This window comes from Pteropus vampyrus, unplaced genomic scaffold, assembly GCF_000151845.1.
Source record: "Pteropus vampyrus isolate Shadow unplaced genomic scaffold, Pvam_2.0 Scaffold68, whole genome shotgun sequence".
Classification (NCBI taxonomy): domain Eukaryota; kingdom Metazoa; phylum Chordata; class Mammalia; order Chiroptera; family Pteropodidae; genus Pteropus; species Pteropus vampyrus.
Window position 1 is genome coordinate 5,158,889 of NW_011888849.1, and position 23,878 is coordinate 5,182,766.

Sequence of the window (23,878 nt, forward strand, 5' to 3'; positions counted from 1 at the left end):
ATTTTTTCTCATTTTATACTCTCCATATTTGTTATTTCTATGCTGGTAGTGCTTGTTTAGAGACCTATATTTGCCAGTTTTTTCCCTCACAATTGTTTCTCGTGCCTACCTTTTCTGGGGATTTAATTTCCATCTTACCCAAGTCTGTTGAAGTTCTTTCAGCAAACATCATGAATTCTGTCTTTCTGTAAAAATGTTAATTTTTCCTTCACTCTGAAATGATACAGAATTATTTTTCTTCAGCAATTTAGCCACAAGTCTGTTGTCTTCCATTCTTTCTTGTTGCTTTTGAGAATTCTGCTTATAGCCAAATATTTCTTTGTGAGTAATCTATCTTTTCTCTGTATTAGTGTTGTTTTGATCTTGTTCTGCTGTTTGGTTAGTCTTTCTAGGTCTGTATTTATTTTTATTTATCCTCCTAAGACTGGTTTTTAATTTGAGGATTTGTGGTTTTTGTTAATCTGGAAAATTTCTCAACTACTACATATCTTTGAATGTTACAGGGCTTTTATTTTATTACCCAAAACCCCCCATATTCTTCAACTCTCTTCTTAATTTTGAGTCATTTCCACAGTTTTATCATTAATTCTCTTCCATATTTCATCAGTTCTAAAACATACTGTTTTGTTTTCTACATTTTAACATCTCTGAAATTGGGATAGCATGTTATTATTTAATTGGCAGAGTTTTTCTCTTTTAACATCATAATTGACAACATTTTAAAGTTTTTTGTGTTGGTACATAAAGTAATGGTGCAACTCAAAAATCAATCTTGGGTAATTTATCAGAAGCATATTTTTTGCTTGGCTCTGTTGAATCTCAAAACCATTGGGTTTGTATTCTGTTGATTGTATTTGAACTTTAGATGTTATATTCAGTTCTCTTTTATCTTTTTCTACCGTAGCTTGCTCTTTTCTTAGAATTTCAATCCCTTTTATGTCTTCAGAATTTTAAACATAGTATTTTTATATTGTTCTTTCTTTTTTGAGTGTTGTCAGAAATTCCGATTCTCTTTGTTGACTCTCTTTCAGAGTAATTTTTTTTCGTGTCATTTCTAACAATAGATGGCTTATGGTGTGTTTTTTATATGAGAATTTTGTACTGCAGAAGATCCAAAGTAGTTTTTCTGTCTTCCACTTAGAGCCTCTGGGGTCTAATCATTCAGAACCAATTTTTATGATAATTTCTCAACTGAGACGTTCCTAGACTGAATGGCAGTACAAATTTAGACTTCAAGCCTGAGAGAAAGCCCCTGTGGTCTTGGTTTTTTATTTGTCAGGGGTTATATATTCCCCCAGAGCCCAGGCCAAGACAAACAACATAAGCTTTCTTAACTCCCTATAGTGGTGAGCAGGATTTTTTTTTTTTTTTCTGGTCTGCACTTTCTGTGACTATACATTCTTTTGAGCATCTTGGCTTCAGCATGGATATTAACTCCAAAGCAGAACCTTCTGATGCTACACATGCATATCTGTTGTGTATAGAAACAGTGGCATAATCTCTTTGAGATCTCACCACTCTTATTTTAATTTTCTTTTTTCCCTGACCTCTGGGATTTTCTTCCTTTCTTGCAATTTCAGATATTTATTAACTATTTTTATTCAGTTACAAGACTTTATTTTTTTAGAACAGCTTTAAGTTTACAGAAAAATTGAGCAGAAAGTTAAAGGTTCCTATATACGCCACCACAATTTTTCTCTTATTATTAATACTTTGCATTTGTGGGATACATTTGTTAGTGATTTGTTAATGATAATTTGTCAATGATCATTACTAAACCAGTATTGATACATTTTAATAATTAAAGTCGTAGTTTACATTAAGGGTAATTCTTTGTCATGTATCTACCATTACAATATCATGCAGAATAGAATCACCACTGTAAAAATTCCCTGTGTTCCACCTATTCATTCCTCCCTCTCTCCCGAACTTCTGGCAGCCACTGATCTTTTTACTGTCTCTAGTTTTGTCTTTTACAGAATGTCATATAGGTGGGATCATACAATATGTAGCCTTTCAAAACTGGCTTCGTTCACTTAGCAATATGCATTTAAGATTCCTCCATGTCTTTTCAGGCCTTCATAGCTCACTTCTTTTTATTGCTGAATAATAGTCCTTTATATGGTTGTACCACAGTTTATACATTCATCTGTTGAAGGACATCTAGATTGCTCCCACTTTGGGATAATTATGAATAAAGCTGCTAACAAGAGCGATATGCAGTAAGTTTTCAACTCAGATAAATACCTAGGAGCACAATTGCTGAATCTTATGCTAAGACTATATTTGGCTTTGTAGTAAACTATCAAACTGCCTTCCAAAGTGACTATACCATTTTGCAGTTTCACCAGCAATAAATGAGAGGTCCTGTTGCTCTGCATCCTCTGCAGCACTTGCTTTTATCAGTTTTTTGAATTTTAGCTACTTTAATAAGTTTATAAATGTCTTGTTGTTATTTTAATTTGCAATTCCCTAATGACATATGTTGTTGAGTATCTTTTCATATGTTTATTTTTCATCTGTATGTCTTTTTATGGTAAGCGAAGGTGTCTGTTTAGATCTTTTGCCCGTTTTTTTAATTGGGCTGTTTTCTTGTTGAATTTTAGGGTTTTTTTGTGTGTATTTTGGATACAAGTTCTTTATCAAATAAGTGTTTTGTAAATATTTTTCCCCCAGTCTATGGTTTGCCTTTTCTCTTAACTGTCTTTCATAGGGCAGGATTTTTAATTTTAGTAAAGACCAGCTTACTCATTTCTTTGGTGTTTGTTTTTGGTGTTGTGTGCAAAAACTTAACACCAAACCCAAGGTCACCTAGATTTTCTCCTATATTATCTTATACAAGTTTTATAGTTTGTTTTACATTTAGATCTGTGATCCATTTTGAGTTAATTTTTGTGAATGTTAAAAGGTCTGTGTACAGGTCTTTCTTTCTTTTCTTTTTTTTTTTTCTTGCATATGGATGAATGTTTAGTTGTTCCAGCACTGTTTATCAGCTATGAATTAAGTTTTTACAAAAATATTTTTCCGGTTGGCTCCATAGTATAGTAGTTAGAACGTCTGCTTTACACTGAGAAGGGTCCTGGGTTCGCGCCCCAGGTGGAACCATGGACCAGGCCCGGGGTGCACCAGGCTCCGGCTGCATGGGTGCATGCCGCAAGCGTGTGGGAGGAGACGCCCCACCTTCAGAGATCCACTTCTTAAGGAGAAACAGCAACATCTGTAGGTCAGGGGTGGAGGAGGGGAGAATTAAAGAGGGGGGAAAAATATATTCTTCCAATTTCGGGGGGAAAAAATATATTCTTCCAACTTTGTTAGTATTTATATATGTCTTTCCATCCTTTTCAAATTCATAGCCCTTATGTTTAAGTATGCATCTTGCCAGCAGCACACAGTGGTGTTATTTTTTTAATCCAGTCTAATATCTTACTCATGTAATTAACTAAGGTCCCTTGATACTCATGTAATTGAATACTCTAGACCATTTACATTTAATGTAATTACTAATATGGTTAGGTTTTTAATATACTTATCCAGCATTTAAAAATTTTCGTATTATTTTAAACAGCCATCTTACCAGAACCATTTCTAAGTAATGAAGATAATTTAGGAATAATTCATATAAAATTATGGTGTATAAGTAGGCAGCTAAACTTAAACAATTAATCTTTTTAAAAAAAGCAATTTTAAAATGACTAGATTTTTCCACATGCAAAATAAATGGGTTAGTTTGATACATAGTCCAACAATGGAACAAACCTAGAACTCTATAAGAAAATCCGGGATATGTTTGCCATCACAAGACTATCATGTCATGATAATGTGTTCTGCTATAATTTCTTTTTAAAAATGCCTTTTAAAAGCTTGAACCCAGCACATGACAAAGCATTTTGTGCCACTTTCATGTGTGATTGACAGACTTCAAGTTCTAGTTTTAATGCTGATATGTGAAAGTTACTCAGAAATTCCAGTTATTTGAAGGAATAGCAGACAGAACATTTGAAATAGAGGTTTTACTAGAAAATCCAGGATTTATTTTTACTGTCTTTTTTTCTTCTTAGGATATAAGAATAAAGTCTTTTCATTTTAGAAGGAACATGTTTCCCCCTTTTTAAAAGCATTTTGTATTTATTGTAGATAATTTAGATGACAAAATAATTCAAAAGAGAAAATTAAAGTTATCCTTAAGTCTGTCACTGAGAGATAACCAAAGTTATTAGCATTTGAGTTTTTACCATGTATAACATATATGTACATGCGTATTAGCAAGTGTATTTCAAACCATTTTCTGTCCTGCATTTTCCTACTTAATAGCGTTTTGACATTTTCCATTGCCATTTTTATTTATTATTAGGAAAAATGTGTGAGGAAAAGAATGTGTGACTCCATAATTAAGAACACAAAAGATACAATAATATGGAAATTTAGGGCCAGAGCACACAGATTTTCCTTCAAGACACTACTTGATCCTTTTCTAGCCTCTTAGTACCAATTCCTTTACTTTTTTTCCTCTTAATCCCCCACCCCACTTCCACCCCTCCCCCCAACTTCCACCCCTGACCTATGGAGGTTGCCATTTCCCCTTAAGAACTGGATCTCTGAGGGTGGGGTATCTCCTCCCACACGCTCACAGCATGCACCCTGGGCCTGGCACTCCTGGAGCACTGGGAGGAGGGGGGCGCTGGTGCACCTAGGGTATGATCTGTGGCTCCACCTGGGGCGCAAACACAGAACCTTCTGCGTGTAAAGCAGATGCGCTACCCACTACACTATGGAGCCACCCTCTCCTTTACTTTTTTATGTGTATGTTAGTATGAAAGTATTCTTAGGAAAGAAATGAAGATCGTGAATTAATTGTTTTTCAATTTGCACAATAATTTGTCAAAATTGTTATATTAGAATAATGTGTGGAAAGGTATAGTTGAACCCTTTTGCTTGTAGTTGTTCAGTTGTCAGCTTTTGGTTAAATGATCTGAAATTATATAAAGAGTAAATAATTCACTATTAATTTCTAAGATTAAGGACTTTTCCTTCTAGACTCCTTTCTACGAAACCGTTCAAGTTCTGACCATGAAGCCACAGCTATGATGAAAGCTCAGTTTATGAGCCTCTGGGATGGATTGGATACTGATCACAGCTGCCAGGTATTTGAAAGAAACCTGCCTAAGACTTGTGGTATTGCGGTAGTGGTGGTGTTAATAGGAGACTTTGGCTTTTTTACAAAAGTCTTTTTCGTAATTATCTTTAAATGATGGAGATCTGAAAGAATACAGTTTGTTTTGAGGTTTTCATGTTTAACAAAGTGTTTATAGATGGTCTCAGTATCTGAAACGAGTATAACAGAAGAGAAAAAAACAGGGCGAAGCCTCTGCTTGGAATCTATGCCAAGGAAGTGGAATGACTTGTGGCTCTGGCTACATGTTTCTTTGACTCTTACCATAAATCACTGCAGTCTTTACTCTCAGTTCTTATGTCACTTATTTTCATTAGATGCTGAAATTTACTTTCCCACTTCCTATCACATGCACCTTCTTTTAAGATTCCAATTTTAAATAAAATAGTCATCTCTCCTAGTCTTTGTCTCTTCCTCTTCTAAGGCTGTGAAAACTAAGGTCCCTTGATAAGCCACCAAAGAGAAAGCTGCTAGATTTAGTTCAGCTTACCTCTTTGGGTTCCCATTTTCACTTAATTTTTCACCTGTGAGTATTCTATACTTTTTTTTCCAATTACAGTTGGCATTCAGTATTAAGTTTCAGGTGTAGTAGTTAGACATCTATAGAATTTACAAAGTGATCCCCCCAGTTAGTCTAGTACTCACTTGGCGCTATATGTCGTTATTAAAATCTTGTTAACTATGTTCTCTGTGCTGTACTTTACATCTCTGTGACTATTTTGTAACTACCAATTTGTACTTAATCTTTTCACCTTTTTACCCAGTCCCCCATATAGCAATCACCAGTTTGTTCTCTGTATCTATGAGTCTGTTTCTGTTTGTTCATTTTTTTTTGTTGTTTAGATTCCACATGTAAGTGAGACTATATGGTATTTTTCTTTCCCTGAATTATTTCACTTTAGCATAATACCTTCTAGGCCATACTTGTCAGGTCAATGATGTGTTTTAAAAGTAAAGTTAAAAAAAAAATCTGGCATGTTATTTTTCTGCCATATTACTTGAAATGGAAGTTCTAGAACCACTTTTTTTTCATGAATCACCTATTTGTATCTCTTTGAAAAGTTTTGCAAAAGTTAACAATAGTCTTCTGTTGTTTTAACTTTACCGGGTATTTTCTATTTTGTAATCTCTTTGCCCTTTTTAAAAAACATAGTATGTATAGAATCATATCTTCCATCACTTCTAAAAAGTTATTTCTTCAAATATTGTTTCTTGTTCATTCCCTATGTGCTCTCTTTGTGGAGTGCCAATTAGATATACCTTATTTATATGTCATGTGTTTTAACTTTTTATATTTTTTCTCTTTTTATCAAATATTCTGGGTAATTTCTTTATCTCTTTTTTTTTTCCAATTTGTCGATTCTAAGTTCACTTTGATGTCTTCTGCTATTTAATTCTTTCGTTGAGTTTATTCTTTCAGTTAGTAAATTTTTCAGTTCTAAAAATTCTTTTAGATTTTTTTTTTTCAAGTTTTCCATGTCACTTTTCATGAGCTCTTGCCCATCAACTCGTTTCCAATTAGATTAGAAAACCAGAGCCCTGGCATCAAACTAGCTGTGTGACCTTGGCCAAATTATATAATCATTTTATCTGAATAGAGGAAATAATATCTATAAAAAGGGGAGGATAATATCCACCTCAAAATTATTGTAGAAGTTTAAGGAATTTATCAGAGTAAAGTGCTTATAACAGATCTAAATTTTCTACATATTTTCTACATAAATATTTGCCATGTGATTTTTAAAATTCCTCCTTTATTCCTTTAAGTATATTAACATAGTTATAGTCTATATTCAGTAATTCTAACATGACTATTTGTATATCTGGTTCTTATTTGTTTGAGTTTATGGTGGCTCTTGTGTTTTGTGATTTCATGGGGGAAAAAATCATATTTGGTTGAATTTTGCGTGTGAATTTTTGGAACCTTTGTTGAAGGTTCGTTGATCTAAGAGGATTTGTCCTTTGCCATATTTTTTTCCCCAACACAAATAGATAAATTCAGGTTATTTTATGTATATTAGCTGAGATCCATGTAGGCTGAATTCGAACCATGAAATCTCAGGGAATTTATATGGGTGTTTATGTGTTCTTGGGTCTTTCCAAGAACCAAGGCTTGACTCTACTGAATAGGTTTTCTAATATTTCACTTTTCTAAAACTATGGTACTCATGAGTCCCAGCTTTATATAGGTGGTCTTTCATCAGGCTCTCTGCCCTGTAATGTGTCCAGTGCATACCCCACTCTAAGCTCTATACATTATATGTCTACATGGTATGTGGTCAGCTTCTACCCTTGTTTACCTCCCTTAGGCATAGGCCTTCCTCCTGTCCTCAGCTTAATTCCTTTACTTTTTTGCAGATTTATCAATTAATTTATTTGAGTTTTTTATTACTCCATTATTTGTGTGTGTTCTGTAGCCAGAGGAGTAAAGGATCTCCTATGTCTACCATATTCCCATAAATCAAAAATAGGAAACATATCATTCTCAAAAAGAAAATTAAACCACATGCCCTCATTCTACATCATCTTTATGAAAATATAGCTTCATTATGAGGGAAAGTTGCCTTTAATGTTTGTTGGATGATTAGAGAAAAAAGCACAACATAGATAAATTTAGGTGACAGTAATAGAAGCAATTTTTATTAATAATTGCTTCTAATACATCTATTCAATGGAAATAGTTTACAGGTTTCCCAAAACTAATAACCTCCTAAGCAACAGTATTTAAATCGCTTAAACAATCGAATAGTTAGATTATGAAGAGAAAATACTTAGTATTTTATAATATCCTATCAAATTATAGTTTAAAAGACCAAGGAAATAGTGACAGTTGGGTGAAGTATATACTTCAGAGCCACTTCATTCGGAGCCCCACATCATGGCTCTGAGACAGTACATTTTCGAACTGAGTTTTCAGAACCATAATTTATCACGCTAATAGTACTTACTCTTTTCATTATGACAAATTGCTTTTTATTAAACTCTAGCAACTGTTTTCTTTTTACCTTTTTTGTGTGACGAGGGGTTAAAATTGATATTATTGATTTGAATAATAACTTCAGACACATTCTTCTTTTATATCAACCAGTTAGCTTTTCTCTAAAATTGTCTATTATATGACTATGGATGGAGCCCAGTACTCCAGTTAGTATGTCTGATATGGCCATACAGGAAACAAAAACAGTTCAATGGCTCCAGTAAACCTATCACCACTACTGGAAATATAAGTTAACCGATGACATGTTTTTCATCTTGAGAGACATGAAACAAAAGAAACATGTATTTAGGATATTCATTGACAAAGTTTTGAGGCATGAATTTAGATCTGATTATTTTAAATGTGAAATGATAAAAAATTTATCTTTATACTTTGTCTTAAAGATTTTTAAAAGTCTTAACTAATACCTAAAAGGTACATTAATTTTGTTACTTAAATACTAAGAAATTACTGTTGCTTCCCATTTTGAATTTTATCTCATTTACACTAAACACTGAGTTTATATATGTGTAAAGGTTGTTTTTGCCCCTTAAAATTTGCTTCTTTAAGTGAAACTACAAGTAGTTTCATGCATTCTTGATTTTTCACCATGACTATTATTAACCTATATTTTATTCATTAGAACATGTTACGCTAAATTTATTTGGATTCCTTGATCCTAATTTTTAGCATTTCATCTTCTATACTGGGTTTCTTTGTTTTGTTTTAGGCAGTTTGCCTAAAAAGTTTCTCAAAATACAACCCATTTTTCAGTTTTTTTCAGGTACCGCCTCAACCACAAAGCCTTTTATGATTTTCTGCCACCTAATATGGTCAGCCTTCAACACACTTCCATATCACTTTGAATCTATTTTAACACTTTAAATATACTCCATCTCAAAATGTATTTATTTACAGTCATCCTTTATATAGTTAGTTAATTTGATCAATTTAAGACGTTGTTTTATATTTGATAGAAATTTTCCTTATTAACTAAGTAGAGTTGTAGAAAATCATTAAATAAAACTAGGTAAGAGCATTAATATTTTGATGTTTAGGACCAGTTATCCAAAACACAAAATTGCATTAATATTTTGGAACTAACATTTCTCAAATTTATATTTGTATTTGTAGTTTTATTATTTCCCTCTAGGTGGCAACCTCTCACAGTTAATTGAAAGTTATTTGGCTCTTGAGTATCATTCAATATAAAAAATAGGTGTAGAATATAAGATTTGATGGATCTTTAAATATGTTCCTGAGTTAGATTTCAGATTATTTTAGAAATCTAATACCCCTTTGCGTGAAATAAAATAATGTAAAATAAAAGTTTCCTTTAGAATACCAATAAATTTCGTTTTGAATCAGTGTGTGCTATTATTATTGGGTTATAGGGAAATATCATCAGTAATGGTAATATTAGAGCCTTTCAGAAATTTAACTTATTTTGTATATACTTATCTTTATTCATGTTGATTTTTCATCTCTCTCTGCCCTTATAAATAAGTGACACTGATGCAGAAGTTGGCAGGGTCACCGGCAATTTTTTAAAAATTCTACCCAGCATTTTGATTTTTACTTTTATTTTGTTGCCCTTCTTTAAAGTTAGATTGTTTAAGGTTTTATGAGCATTGAAAAGATGTCATCTGCAGTGCCTACGTATGCCATGAGATGAAGATGTGTGAAATCTAGAGGGAAAAGTACATATCTGGTACTACTACTAGTGTCCTCAGACTTAGGGGGAATGGTTCTCTCTTAAATGTTTTTATTAAGGTACTTGAAGTATTCCTCCATATATACTCCCAAGTTATAAAATAAACGGCTTTCAATTATTCAGCGTATAGCCGTTGAGCAACTATATTTTGCAAAATACAACAGATTTTTTTAAATCTTTATAATTTTTCAGTAACTGAACAGTATGCTATTTTAGTTACTTTAGTCCAGTGAAATAGATCAGTCTAGCCAGCTTTGTATTATCTATTTAGAATTAACTTTGATTTATATCTATAAATATTTGAGTAATATGTACTGGATTAATGCCAGATTTCTTATCGCAAATTTAGTTCAGATGCCACTTAATTTTCTGTATTTTCTAAGCCCTAGTAATAACATCCAAAAAGGAGTGTTATAGGTGGATTTAATACCTTTGTTTTCCTTTTGTATTTAGGTCATAGTGATGGGAGCTACTAATCGTCCTCAGGATCTTGACTCAGCTATAATGAGAAGAATGCCTACAAGATTTCATATCAACCAGCCTGTAGGTGGTTTTGACTGATATTATGAACCCTTAAATATTCACTTTTTTTTAGGTCTTTACTGTGATTTCAAGAAGGGGATAATTTTTTTTTTTTTAATAAGACTTATCATTTATGATAGGCAGGGAAGGAATAGGGCAACAATCCCCATAATTGCTTCTGTGTTCTTTCTACTTATTTTCTCTCTCTCTCTCTCTCTCTTTTTCTTCTCCTCCCCTCTCCTCCCTTCCCCTCCCCTCTCTTTTCTTTCTTTCTTTCCTAAGGTTAATGTTATTTGCTTCTCTTCAAAATATATAATTACCTCAAGTTTGCCTAGACACTTTAGTGATTTTCTTTAGAATGTAGCAAGTTCTCAATGGAAGACAGAAGAAATCGAAATTATAGTTTTGGTTTAGCATAGGCTGAAATTAGGGGGATTAGGGTTGAAGAACTGTTCTGTTCAGAAGCCCGACAGGAAAAACAACTGAGATTTATTTAATTGTTGGCAGTTGTAATCTGTGCTTTCCTCTGACAGTATTAATGATTAACCAGTAGCTAAGATATTACACTTTAACTTAATGTGAATGACGGTAGTGTTGAACCAGTATTGTTTTCTCTCTAGTGTTCTTTTTTGTTAAGAAGTACCTTCAAATAGATGATTACAATTTATTTATAATTTTTGCCCCAAATGCTCAGAACTCGAATTTTGTCTGCCTTTAGATAAAAGAAAAAAGAAAAAATACAGGATTAGTAATAGAAGATGTGTGCTGTACAATCAGCATGTAGCAGAATTTTTAAGTGTCATTTCTTTCAATTTTTGAAATAATTATATTATAATTAATTAATAACCTGGCTAAAAATCATTTGTCCTCTTTTATATTCTGCAGCTTACCAGATCAATCTGTGGCCACAAACATGGTTTCCTAAATGTCGATGGTTGTAGCCTCTAAAAAATTACTCCGATCAACTATTTGCTATAGCTACAACCTCTGGTCCCTCTGTGGATATGCACATAGTTATTTACCTGACAAATCAATGAAGAGATTTTCTTAACTTGATGTAGGAGACTATAAAATTTATTTAGTGTGACTACTATTTATTGAGCATTAATATGAGGTAGATAACTGATAGGCTCTGGTGAATGGAACTTGGCCCCTATCCTCAAAGAACTCTGTTGCAGGGTAGTAAGACACAATAAATAATGTTAAATGTACTTTACAAGGGTATGTTTAAAGAACTGTTAGAGCCTGATATGATGATGAAAACTAATAATTCTGTCTGAGGAGTTGGTGAAATTTATACAGTTCAGGTGGGCTTTGAAAGATGGTAAGAATTTGATAGGCAAGTGAGGCAAGGAAAGGCTTTCCTGCCAGAATGAACAAAGGCAAGAAAGTGTGGAAGCTCATATTTAATGGCGACTTCTGGGGTACTTCCATTAGGGCACCAGGGAAAACGGATGGAGATGAGATTGGAAAGGTAGACTGCTGCCAGGTTTAGATGAACTTTCCATAATTCTCATAAGAATTTTGACTTTATTTTGTTAGCAAGGCATCAGAACATTTTAAAAGAAAATTAGTTTTAAGAAAATTAGTGGTTGAAGATGAAGATTACGTTGATAGAGTCTCTGCTTGTAGTCCAATAGAGAACAATACAGTAGAATAGAACATAGGATACATAGCATGGAAAATAGCCTTTATTAAAGTTGTAAGTTTAGTATATTAATTTTGTAAGTTATCAAAATGAGTTGAAACAGTTAACAAGTTTGTTATAAATTTGTATGCTGTTATGTAGAAACTGGTTTCTAACCTTCCTTTCATTCTATTTTTTGTGAACACACACTTTTTATAGGGTAATTTTTTGTTGTTGCATAATTATATGACATCAAAGTATGTGATTAACTTTACCTTCAAATTCCTCTCCAAGTTAAATATTTATTAACAAAATTAGTTATTGGTGAACACAGAACATACCAAATTAACCTTCATACTTAACACACTTGAACAGAAACAGCAGGGTTTGGTTTTGTTTTTTAGGTCATTTGATTCGATGCTTATTAAAACCAGCTCGATTTTTTTCAATGGTTGTGGGAATAGGAATGAGTTCAGCCATAATAATTCTTAAAAGCGTTTATACTTACTATATGTAAGGTATTTTGTAAAAGTTTCTATTCTCTGGTATAATATGAAGCATCACGGAGTGGGGAAATATAAGCATGTGAACAAATATATTATCAGCACTAAATAAAAATTCAATAATTAAATTAATGAACATGGAAGTTATATGTTGAAATGGGGGAACCAAAGAGATATTGTTGCCATCTCTTTAATTACTGGTAAAAATTTTATGGCAGTGATGTTTTCAGAATTTTCTAAATGAAGGAAAGGAGATTTGCAGAGCCGTGGAGGAAAGACATTGGTAGAGGTATTCATCTACTCACACAAGAAAGATTTAAGGGTATGTTATCTCCCAGACATTGTGCTAGGCACTGGGGATTCAGAATGAGATGTAGTTCAGTAGGACAACCATGAATGATTGCTCTGGAGGCTAGAATCTAGACCTTGCTTTAGCCTGTAGTTTCCATGACCTCTGTCAGAGTTTCTGTTATTCCATATAGGTATTTTAAGGTAGTTTACAGGGATTGAAGAAATACTAGGAAAACTAGTTGATCCTTACTTTTTTAAAAATAGTAATTGAAAATTATCCTGATTTTAGGCTCTAAAACAAAGAGAAGCAATCCTGAAACTCATCTTGAAAAATGAAAATGTAAGTAGAAAATTATAATTTTCCCCATCCTATTAACATTCGTTAATTCATTCTAGAAATGAAAATGGAACCTGAGAATAATGTAGCTTTGAACTTGATGTAAATTATTGTAAAACTCTTGCCTGCTCATCTAACTCAATAACTATGATATACTTGAACTAATTAAAGACAGTCTTTTAAAAAAGCCATGTTTTCATATCTACAGATTAAAATCCCCTGATGTTTTTCAGACTGTTTCCCAATTATATATGTTTATTTTTATACAAAAGCAAGGGTTTTTTAACTTCAATATTTTTGAAGTGTGGAATTTAGATTTAAAAGGTATGGTAATCAAAATCTTCAATAATTTTTGTGTTTAAGTTTTTTTCAAATAGGTCATATAGTCACGTCGTAAAATTACAATATATTAAATGGTTTACAGGAGAAAGCCTCAGTCCCTCCCCTGTGTTTCGTCTGTATTGTTTCAGATGGCATTATGCCTGTACAAGCAAATTAAAATATACTGTTATTTCTCTCCCCTTTCCTACAAAACCATGTTAATAAACCCCCTATGCATTGCTTTTTTCACCTTTGAAATCTTTCTGTGTTAGCATATAGTTAGTTTCCTTATTCTGTGTCCCCTTTTTTTCTTCGCACTGTGTTAAGATTCCATTGTATGGATATACTATAGCTTAATTGGCGCCATTTTGAAGGACATCCTGGTTGATTTTGGTCTTTTACTGTTATTTAATGCTGCACTGAGTAACCTTGTACATTTGTCATTTCACACTTGTACAGAAGTGTTAGTACAGTGAATTTTCCAAAAGAGGAATTGCTGATATTTATAATTTTGCCAAATTGTCCATGCTCAGTTTACTCTTATACCAGCAATATTAGAGTACCTTTTTCCCTATAGCCTTGCCAACAGTGTTATGGAACTTTATGCCAACATGATAGGTAGAAAATGGTATCTCATTATAGTTTTAATTTACATTCTTTAGGGATTAAATGACCATTATATGTTTAAGAGCCACTTGAATTTTTTTCTGTAAAATACCTGTTGATATTCTTTGCCCATTTTTCTTTTGCAGTGTTCTTTTTCTTATAGATGTGTAGGAACTCAGATGTATTAGGGAGATGTGTCTTTAGTCTACACGATTTGTAAATATTTTTCCCAGTTTGTCTTTTGATTTTACTGGTTTTTTTGTTTGTTTGTTTAATCTCTTTATGGCTTCTGGGATTTGAATCTAAATTAAGAGGGTCTTTCCACTCCCATGATTATAAGAGAATTTTCCATATTTTCCAACTCTTGCTACTTTTTCCACCAAAACTGTAATCAAATATATTTTAATAACATGGTATTCTTCCCTATCCTAAACTTCATACTTAAACTCACTATTTGAACTTACTATCTAAACTAAGAAACCAGAGATTCCCATAGTGAGGGATACTTGTGTTTCAATGGTTTTCCTCCTTTTCTGCATCACCATCAATCTCATGGTTAATTCTGCTCAATACATAACATATCTACTTCTCCATCTCCCATGTTTTCCCATCTTGTCTTATCTGTAAATGTTTTAGTTTTATCTCTAAAAGACAGAATTTTTCTTTTTAACTCAACCTCATTCCTTTTCTTACTCCTAACAAAAAATTGACCATATTTCATTATTATCATTGAATATCCAGTTTGTTTTAAAAAAGAAAAAAAAGTCTCTTTTTTTTAACTACGTGTTTGTTTGACTTGGGATTCCTATAAAGTTCATAATTTGAGATTACTTGATAGTTTTAAAATCTCTTTTAATCCATAGACTGTAGATTCTTCCTTTGTCTCTCCTTTCTTTCACCTTCCCTTTCAATTTATTTGCTGAAAAACAAATCAGGTGGATTTGTCCAGATTTTACCATATTCTGAATTTGGTTCAGGTTGGCAGTCGAGAAAACAGGACTACTTCTTAGGTAGAATTATATTCTTTGATTGGGAGATACATAATATCTGGATATCCTTTATGGTTTTGTGTTTACATTTCAATCTTTGCTATGTATTTTGTATTTATTGGGATATACCATATGCGATGTGAATCGAACTTTGCTTTTGTTTTCCAGGTGAATACTCTGTTGTCCTAAGCCACTTATTGATTAGGCCATCTTTTCCTCATTAGAAATGCCAACTTTCTCATATCTGAAATTCTCATATGTATTGACTGTGTTTCTGGACTTTGAATTCAGGTCATTGGTCTTTTGTGTCTTTATGCACCAACACCACAATGTTTTCATTATTGAGGCTTTATAAATTTTAATAGCAAGTACAGCTATTGTTCCCTTATTGTTCCCCAGCCCAAAGTTTCCTGGTTATTTTTGCCCAAAGTTTCCTGGTTATTTTTGCTCATTTTTCTGTGTGAATTTTAGAATTAATTTGTCTAATTCCAGAAAAAACAAACAGCAGTTTTTGGTGGATCGTAATTCAAGAGAATTAAGATCTTTTTGATGTTGAATCTTTTCTAACCAAAAACATGTATGTCTTCCTGGTCGTTCACGTCTTCCCTGGTGTCTTTCAGTAGTGTTCTGTTCATTTATTTCTTTAAAGTATGTCAAAATAGCATCTGTGCTGCTTTGCAAAAGTTTAAAGAACCTAGCAAATTTTAGAGATTAGATCATTGATTACTAACCATTGCAGGGATCATAGAACCCTTTAAATAAAGAGATAAAAGATATGAAGTCATTCCTTAGAAAACAATTCCAAGGAACTTCCTAAAACCTTCCATGTATTCTAGGTAAGGACCTACTATCCTACATGAATGAGAAATCAACAAATTACATTTTACCTTTTAATTGAATATTTAATAACTGCTTTCAAAAAGACATTGTATAGTTGTACTGCTGTTTAGGTAAAACAATTGCTAAACCTTTAACAAGGATAAGTATTAATGAATAGTTCAGAGAAGAAAGCAAAGAGGATAAAATCGTAAATTCTTTTGAATTAAGGTGGCTATGATGTAGCTAGAAATTTTAACAGGTATTAAAAGATAGTTGCTGACAATTTTGTAGAGACATCGTTAACTAATACAGTTATTTAATTTAAAAGTTTTTAATGAACGATGGTGTTACATGGCTGAATGTTAACCTTTTCAAACCACATATATGTGGTCTAATGTAGTTATAGATGATGTACGTGATTTACGTATAGATGATGAATGTAAATGAGATTTAAGCTCTTAAAGTTTTCACATTTAAACTTAAGAAACTATTCATTGTATCTAACAGGCCATCAAGTTTTCACTTTTAAACTTAAGAAACTATTCATTGTGTCTAATTTTCACTTTGATTTCAGTATCCTGCTTTTCTTAAACAGCAATATCTTTGAAAATTCTTTCAGAATTATATTCATTACGAGTGCAGGGAATATTTAGCATTCTGTTTCTTACTCATGAAAGCACGAAGGATTAGTCTCTAATCAGTTTTATGATGCAAAATATGAATGCTCTCTGGATAACTGCTGACATAGGAACATCTGATTTTCCACTAGCTGGTATTTATATGTTGAAAGCATATCATGACTTCAATAGAATATGAAAGAAATTAATGTAATTTTGTTAAAAGATGCCTCAAATCAGTAACACATTTATTTAATAACATGAGCACCATCATGCTTATACATTGCTGGGCAGAATTGGGGTATTTGATACAAGCAGACTACCAGACTTTTATATTTTCTGAGTTTTTCTTCTCTGAAGACAGAATGATGGTTTTGAAATGATAGTGTTTTCTGGTCTTTCACAATAAGTTTTTAACTTTTTATTTTTCAATTAGACTTGACATTCAGTATTATTTTATATTAGTTTCAGCATAGTGGTTAGACATTTATATAATTTACGAAGTGATCCCCCTGATTAGTCAAGTACTCACCTGGAACTATACATGGTTATTAGAAAATTATTGAACATCATTCTTTGTTGATAGATCCTTAACACAACTCACTCATCTAAAAGAAGATAGTGTAGTGGTTTTGGCTTAAAGTTTTAAGTATAAAAAGAATTAGAATAAAATTTTTACCTTATACAAAGGAATAGTTAACAAGCATGGACTTTGGAGACAAGTCTGAGGGCCTCACATTCTGGCTTGACCATTCCTTGCTGTGTGACCTCAGACAGATATTGCTTAGCATCTCTGTGTCTCATTTTTCTCACTTGGAAATCAGAGATAATGCCAACAAGCTAATAGAATCATTTGGAGAATGTAAATTAAATGATGTATGTAGAATGCTATAGTACCATGCAATTATATACCCAATGGTAGATATAATAAGTGCACACAAATTAGTGCTGTTCTTCCAAGCTATTTTGGAAGTTCGTTAATTTATTCCAGTATTGCTCTCACTATCCAAAACCTTTTTTATCTTAAGAATTGCCTTCATAGTTGCCTATTGAAAACAGTTCTCATTATGTCATGGTATGTCTCATAGCTATTACCTTAAAAAAGGGATTCTTTTGGAGTATTTGCTATGTGCCAAGAATTGTTATGTGCCAAAAGTTGTTCCAGAGTCAACTGTACATTGTTTTATTTAATCCTCGATTCATATAAGGAGTCCATATTAGTACTGTTTTACAGTTGAGGAAACTGAAACCCAGAAAAGTTATATAATAAATTGGCCAGGCTCACATAGCAAAGTGGTGATGGAGTCTTTCACTTAACTATTATGGTATGCTATCTCTATAAATTAATTTTGCTCTCCCAATGACTATAATCTTCTCCCTTTCGTTCTTTTCTCATAATTATTTTGTTCATCTTTGTGACTTTATTATCCTGTCATGCACAAGATTTGTGAACACAATGTGGCCCAGCAAAGGAGTGGTCAAAGGATAGGGTGGAAGTGTCATTCTAGGGAAGAAGACTAATTTTTAACATCATATAATTTGAAGATCTTTTAAAGAGTTTTTCAAATTTATAAAATATTTGAAACGTATACACAAGTAACCTTATCTTTACCACCCAGATTTAACAGGTGATCTTATCATATTTTGCTTTGCATTCCCCTCTGATCACCTACCTCTGGTAGCCTTCTGTCCTGAAGTTGGTAATGTGTATCAGTTCCAGTGAAAGGTATGGATAGATACATAATACATGTGTAGGTATATGTTATTTTTACTTGTTCAATGTTACAAACAGGGAAATTAGATCCTTCCATGTGTCTGATTTCACATGTATACTTACGAGTTCCTCAGACACAGAAAAGTATAAACTATAAGAGAAAGAGAAATACACAAGTCTGACTATGATTAGATTGAGCATTTCCAGAAGTGTAAGGTAACATAAACAAAGTGAAAAAACAAGCCGCTGGGAAAACATTTACAACCTTTTAACTAACAAAGGACTAATATCCAAATTATACAAAATTACTATAATCAGTTGTGTCAGGTTTATGTGTGTACATTATTCGATCACAGGTACTACCTGCAGCCAGCTCTAGGACCTTATTGTCTGATACATTAGTATTTGAGACATATGTTTAAATCTCCCAGTATTATTGTGGACCTGTCCATTTCTCAGTGAAATTATGTTAATTTTGCTATGTATATTTTGAGGTCATGTTATTAAATGTATACTAGTAGAGAATTGTTATTTTTTCTGATGAATTATTTTTTATCATTATATAATGATTTCTATTCCAGATTGTGTATTTTGAGTAAAAAAATCTATTGATCTGATATAAATAGAACTACATTAGCCCTCTTTTGGTTAATATTTGCATTCGATATCCTTTTCCAATCTTTTACTTTGAACTTTTGGTGTTTTTCCTTTGAGATGTAACACTAGCCTGTTTTATTTTCCTTTTCTGCAGGGTGTGACTCTTACAAACCTCAAATAGCTACATTTTGGGTTTTTTTTATACAATCTAATCTTGTCTTTCACCAGACTAGTTTACTCTGTTTGCATTTGTGGTGATTACTCACAAATTTGTCTCTCATTCTTTCTTATTTTAGTTATTTCCATGTATGATGCTTTTTCTTCACATAACCGCACCCTCCCACACTGTTATTTTTCTCTTGTATTCTTTATCCCTTTATTCCCCCTTTTCCTCTACTAGTTTAGAAGTTACGTATTCTCTTTTAGTGATACCCTTAAAATTTTTTAACATATATGTACCTAAAGTCCAAGTTAATGATATGTCTTCACTATTTCCAGTGCTATAATTTTAAGACTTAACACTTCTTTAACGTAGATGTCCCCTCCATATTACATGTTCTTGTTGTCTAGAATTTTAGTTTTACATGGTTTCTCTACCTCCAAATTAAATTTTTATTATTGCTCGTTATATATTGAAGCATATTTAGATTTATCTATATGCTTACCTTTTTTATTTTTATTTATTTTTTGCATATCATCTCTACTTCACACCCTACCTTCTGGGTTCACTTTTCTTTTTATCAAAGAATATGTGATTAATGTTTATTTAACCCCCACATTTAGGAATTAGAACACTGTCATGTGAAGTCACAGTTGCAGAGCTGACAATAGACCTCATGTCCTCTCACTTCCATGTCTCTTGTCCTTGTGTAAAGTTGTTGTTCTTACTTAAATACTGGGTCTTTCAGAAAAATGAACTGGAATTTAGTAACTTTAAAAGTGGCATTTCAGATCAATGTGGGAAAGTAAATGTTAAGACAAATGGTTAGCTAAATGTGGGGGAAATCCAGGAAGACCTCTATCTAATACATGGTGTTCAACTCCTGGCTCTGATGCATGATCTTGGGCCATTTATTTTCAGGTCTCATTATTATCTGAAAATGAAAATGAGAATACTTATCTGACAGGATTAAATGAGAATAATACATGTAAAGTGTTTAGCACAGTGAATGACACATGAGAATCATTTCATAGATGATAATTATTATAAGTACGTTTTTTTCTTGCTCATTTTCTCTTCTTAATCTACATGTAATTTTGGTGTGATTATATTATCCGAAGTCTATTGTGTGCCCAGTACTATCACTTAATTGGCTTGACTGTATAAGCTTACATTGGGGAGCAAGACAAGGAGCTGAATTAATGTTGAGGTAGTAGAATACCAAAGCCTTATAGTTAAAATGAATGTTAGAATATTTCAGTGGGCTATGTGTTTTGTAATGGACTTGGGACTTGATGCCAACTATTTGCCAAGCATGTTGAATATATCATAGAAAAGTGTTAACCTTCCTAAGAACTACTGAAGTAAATCCAGTGTTGTTTGACTGACTGTCTTCTTCACTGTCACTCCATGATATATCTAGTGAGACTTATTTCACTATTTTCACCATAATGGCAATTAATGGAAATCAAATTTCAAATTTTAAGCTTTTATGGTTCACAAATTCTAAAAACTGAAAATACTTTTTAGTGATTCTCTTTCCATGCTGTTCCAAATGTGCTTAACATTCTTTAATTCTAAGAAGAGTGTTTGGATGTATTCTTTGCGATATGTTTTATACTTGTTTTTTTAAGCATGTTTTATATTCGTTTAAGGTGGATAGGCATGTGGATCTGCTAGAAGTTGCCCAGGAAACTGATGGGTTTTCAGGAAGTGACCTAAAAGAGATGTGTCGAGATGCTGCCCTCCTCTGTGTCAGGGAATATGTTAATTCTACATCAGAAGAAAGGTAAGTGTTTATAGAGTTGATCTCTAATATTTATCAAACCCTTGTAAGAGCTTTTAGGTTCGTTTCTTTTATTTTGCTTTATAATTCCAACTCTGCTTATGGAATAAAAGGTAAATTGGAATTAACAGTCCCCTCAACTTTATTGTCCTTTTTCTAATTCATTCTGAAAATGCATTTGTGGGGAGGTCTTAAAGAGAGTCTAGTATGAAGAGGAAGAAATATAAGTTAAATTTCTACTGAAAATTCTTGGACTCTGTCACAGAAAGCTTATAGAAACTTAGGTTTGTTCCTATCTGCTAGGAAAATAGGGTTTTCTAGTACTCCTGGATTGCTTTACATCTTAAATTCTTAAGTTTCATTTCATATGGACACAAGTGCCCTGTCTTCCAGAAATTTTACACCTAAATGAGGGGCCTGCCTTGGGATTAGACTTTAGCTTGTTAATAATACTATATTTATAAAACAAATCATTTGTCACTGCAGCATACTTCACTTGAAACCAATTTCAAAATATAATGAGCTTGAGAAAACAATTTCGTACCAACTTTATTCCAGCAAAGATATAGGTGAACTGGAATAAGAGCCCTGATGAACCATGTCCCTTGAGGGACATAGTGGGATTTTGTTTTTCTTATTATTGAAGTGGGGGAGACTTAGATTAGTTGTTTTCTATTAATAGCAGAGAATTTTGAGTTCATCAGAAGCTAAACACTTACATGAATTTGTAGGAATCCTACTTTTTAATTCTAGTTTTCACGAGAATAACGTTTGACTCCTTGATTGGAATTATTCCTGTTTTGGTAAACTGACACCTTTATACGACATTTTCACGTTAGGTAATATTCTGTACTTATATTCTTAGTGTGAAGTATTTGATTTTAATTACCACAGCAATGATGTTTATAGCCAGACATTTTAGCTTCCTGCCTCTTAGTCAGTGATTTTAAAAAATCTCCTAGTACTTGTATATGCATAGATAATTCCGAAAAGAGTTCACATGAAGCTTTTAATTGTGGTTGTCTTTGGGATCTTGGGTGGGAAAGAGGTTTTATTTTTTAATCATGGTAAGATTTTAGGAAGATATATCGTAAAGTTATTTGACTTGGTGGTTTTGTTTGCAATTTAGCCATGATGAAGATGAAATTCGACCTGTGCAACAACAGGACCTGCAACGGGCAATTGAAAAGATGAAGAAATCAAAGGACGCAGCATTTCAGAATGTTTTAACACATGTTTGTTTAGATTAAGAGTAAAGGTCATTTGTACAGGTGAGTGTGACCTGGTTCGGAGTGCCCTGTTATCATTAGTGGAAATAGAATGGAAGGAGGAGTGTTCTTTAAACAGTGAGGGAGTTGAATGACCCTGGTTTTATACTCTGAATTCTAAGTTATTGAGATATAGTTGTTATATAAACGGTATTACTACTTGTCAAAAATCATGAGGAGGAACAGTTTAATCCAGCCTGAGTGCGGGTGACTGTGTTTGACCTCTTTAGCCATATGTTGCAGCCTTATAGCATCTAAGCTGGTCTTAAAAGTAACAGATGATTCGTTGAGTCATTAGTGAGAAAAAAGGATGTTGTTAAGTGCTGGTTTCTATATATGTGAGGGAGAGAGAGAGAGAGAGAGAGAGAGAGAGAGAGTGTGTGTGTGTGTGTGTGTGTGTATTAAATGTATATATTCACACATTTTATATTGACATTCTGTAGATATGTTTGAATACAGAAACGTTTTTTTACCCCAACTGCTGAATCAAAAAGTACCAAATAGTATATAGTGAAATTAAGATTGAAGGTTGTGTCTAAAAGGTACAGTGGTTCAGCCATTTTCATTTGTCACTTATTGCAGCTTTTTTTTTAAGTTGAGTGTTTCTCTGCATTTGAATAGTTAGCCGCATCTGAATACATAGATGTGGCTCAATTATAATGGTTGTCAGGATTATCAAATAAAAATACTTGTTCAGTGATCAGCATTTTCAGGCAGTTGCATGATCGACACGGATTTCATCTCTTTCTGCAAGCACACCAAGTAGAGACATTTTTTAAATTGATATATGTTAGGTGGATTGAGAGCCTTTCAAAAGAATGGCTTTGAAAAACCTCAGTGCCACTCAATATATGTATGTGATTCTTCCTTTCTTCATTTAATGTAACATAGTTCTGTTGTAACCATGGTTTCTTAATGTTTTTTTAAAGTTATATGTTCTTTAATTATGGTCAAATATAATTTGGTCATCAAAAATGAAATTATAGTTTAAAACAAGTAGCTATTACTAAATGTGCTAAAAATATTCATTTTGTAATTGAAAATTTAAAAGTTTTCTTAGCGTATTATAAATTGTGCCCTAGATAGTAAAAATATACACATCAAAATTCCCATATCGTATTTGTAGTCATTTTAATGCTATATGCACTACATGTAGGTGAAACATTTTTTTTGGTCGAGAATTTCACTACCAGAATTCTGTTACAGGCACTTAAACACACAGCGTAAGGGAAATGGCACAATACAATCTTGAGGCACCTTCTGAATCATCAGAAAGATTAAATTATGCTTCATACATTTTTGTTTTTAATTGTATTTCTTTGAAAATTCGCAATCTTTATTTATGAGTTATTGTATTCATTTCTTTACACTAAGTCTCTCGTTAAAACCTATTGAATAGTTTGTCCCATTGTGCTTTGAATGGTGAGTGGGATAGAAATTGTGGGAGAAAACTTTGGATAACAAAAAGCAAGTTTTGAAAATTGCAAAGATGATTGAAAAATTGAATGCAAAACACAAGATACCAAAAAAATTTCATCTTCATTTTTAATAATTATATTATTCTATTATTTTGTAAATATGTAATAAAGAGGTCCCTCTTAACTGATTTTTCTCTGCTTATGCCTTGGTGGTTTTTCAGTTATGTAAAATTTTCTGGGTGGTTTTGATTTGTAAAACTTGCCCTTGAACTGTTTTTAACTTACTGTGTAGCTTTCACACTTTTACAGCATACATATTAGTATCTAATCATTATTTTTGTTTTAGTATGAATTTCAGTAATTATTTAATTTTAATCTGATGACATATTGATCAGAAGTAAGGGGTGATATGTATCCCTCATGTCCTTTCTTTTTATCTACT

The 23,878-nt window shown here is 32.6% G+C and overlaps 1 protein-coding gene across 3 annotated transcripts in view; it reads left to right on the forward strand.

Annotated features, from left to right (window-relative positions):
* Positions 1-23,878, forward strand: part of ATAD1 (ATPase family, AAA domain containing 1) — a 57,019-nt gene that overhangs the window by 22,096 nt on the left and 11,045 nt on the right. The window contains exons 5-9 of one of the 3 annotated variants that reach the window (XM_023531463.1): positions 5,035-5,141; positions 10,315-10,404; positions 13,094-13,144; positions 20,620-20,753; positions 21,880-23,625. In XM_023531463.1, the coding sequence (XP_023387231.1) occupies positions 5,035-5,141; positions 10,315-10,404; positions 13,094-13,144; positions 20,620-20,753; positions 21,880-22,000 (503 nt within the window). In that variant the 3' untranslated portion in view covers positions 22,001-23,625. Of the gene's footprint in view, positions 1-5,034; positions 5,142-10,314; positions 10,405-13,093; positions 13,145-20,619; positions 20,754-21,879; positions 23,629-23,878 lie in introns of those variants that run through there. The other 2 variants (XM_011361619.2, XM_011361618.2) reach the window with 2 other exon arrangements.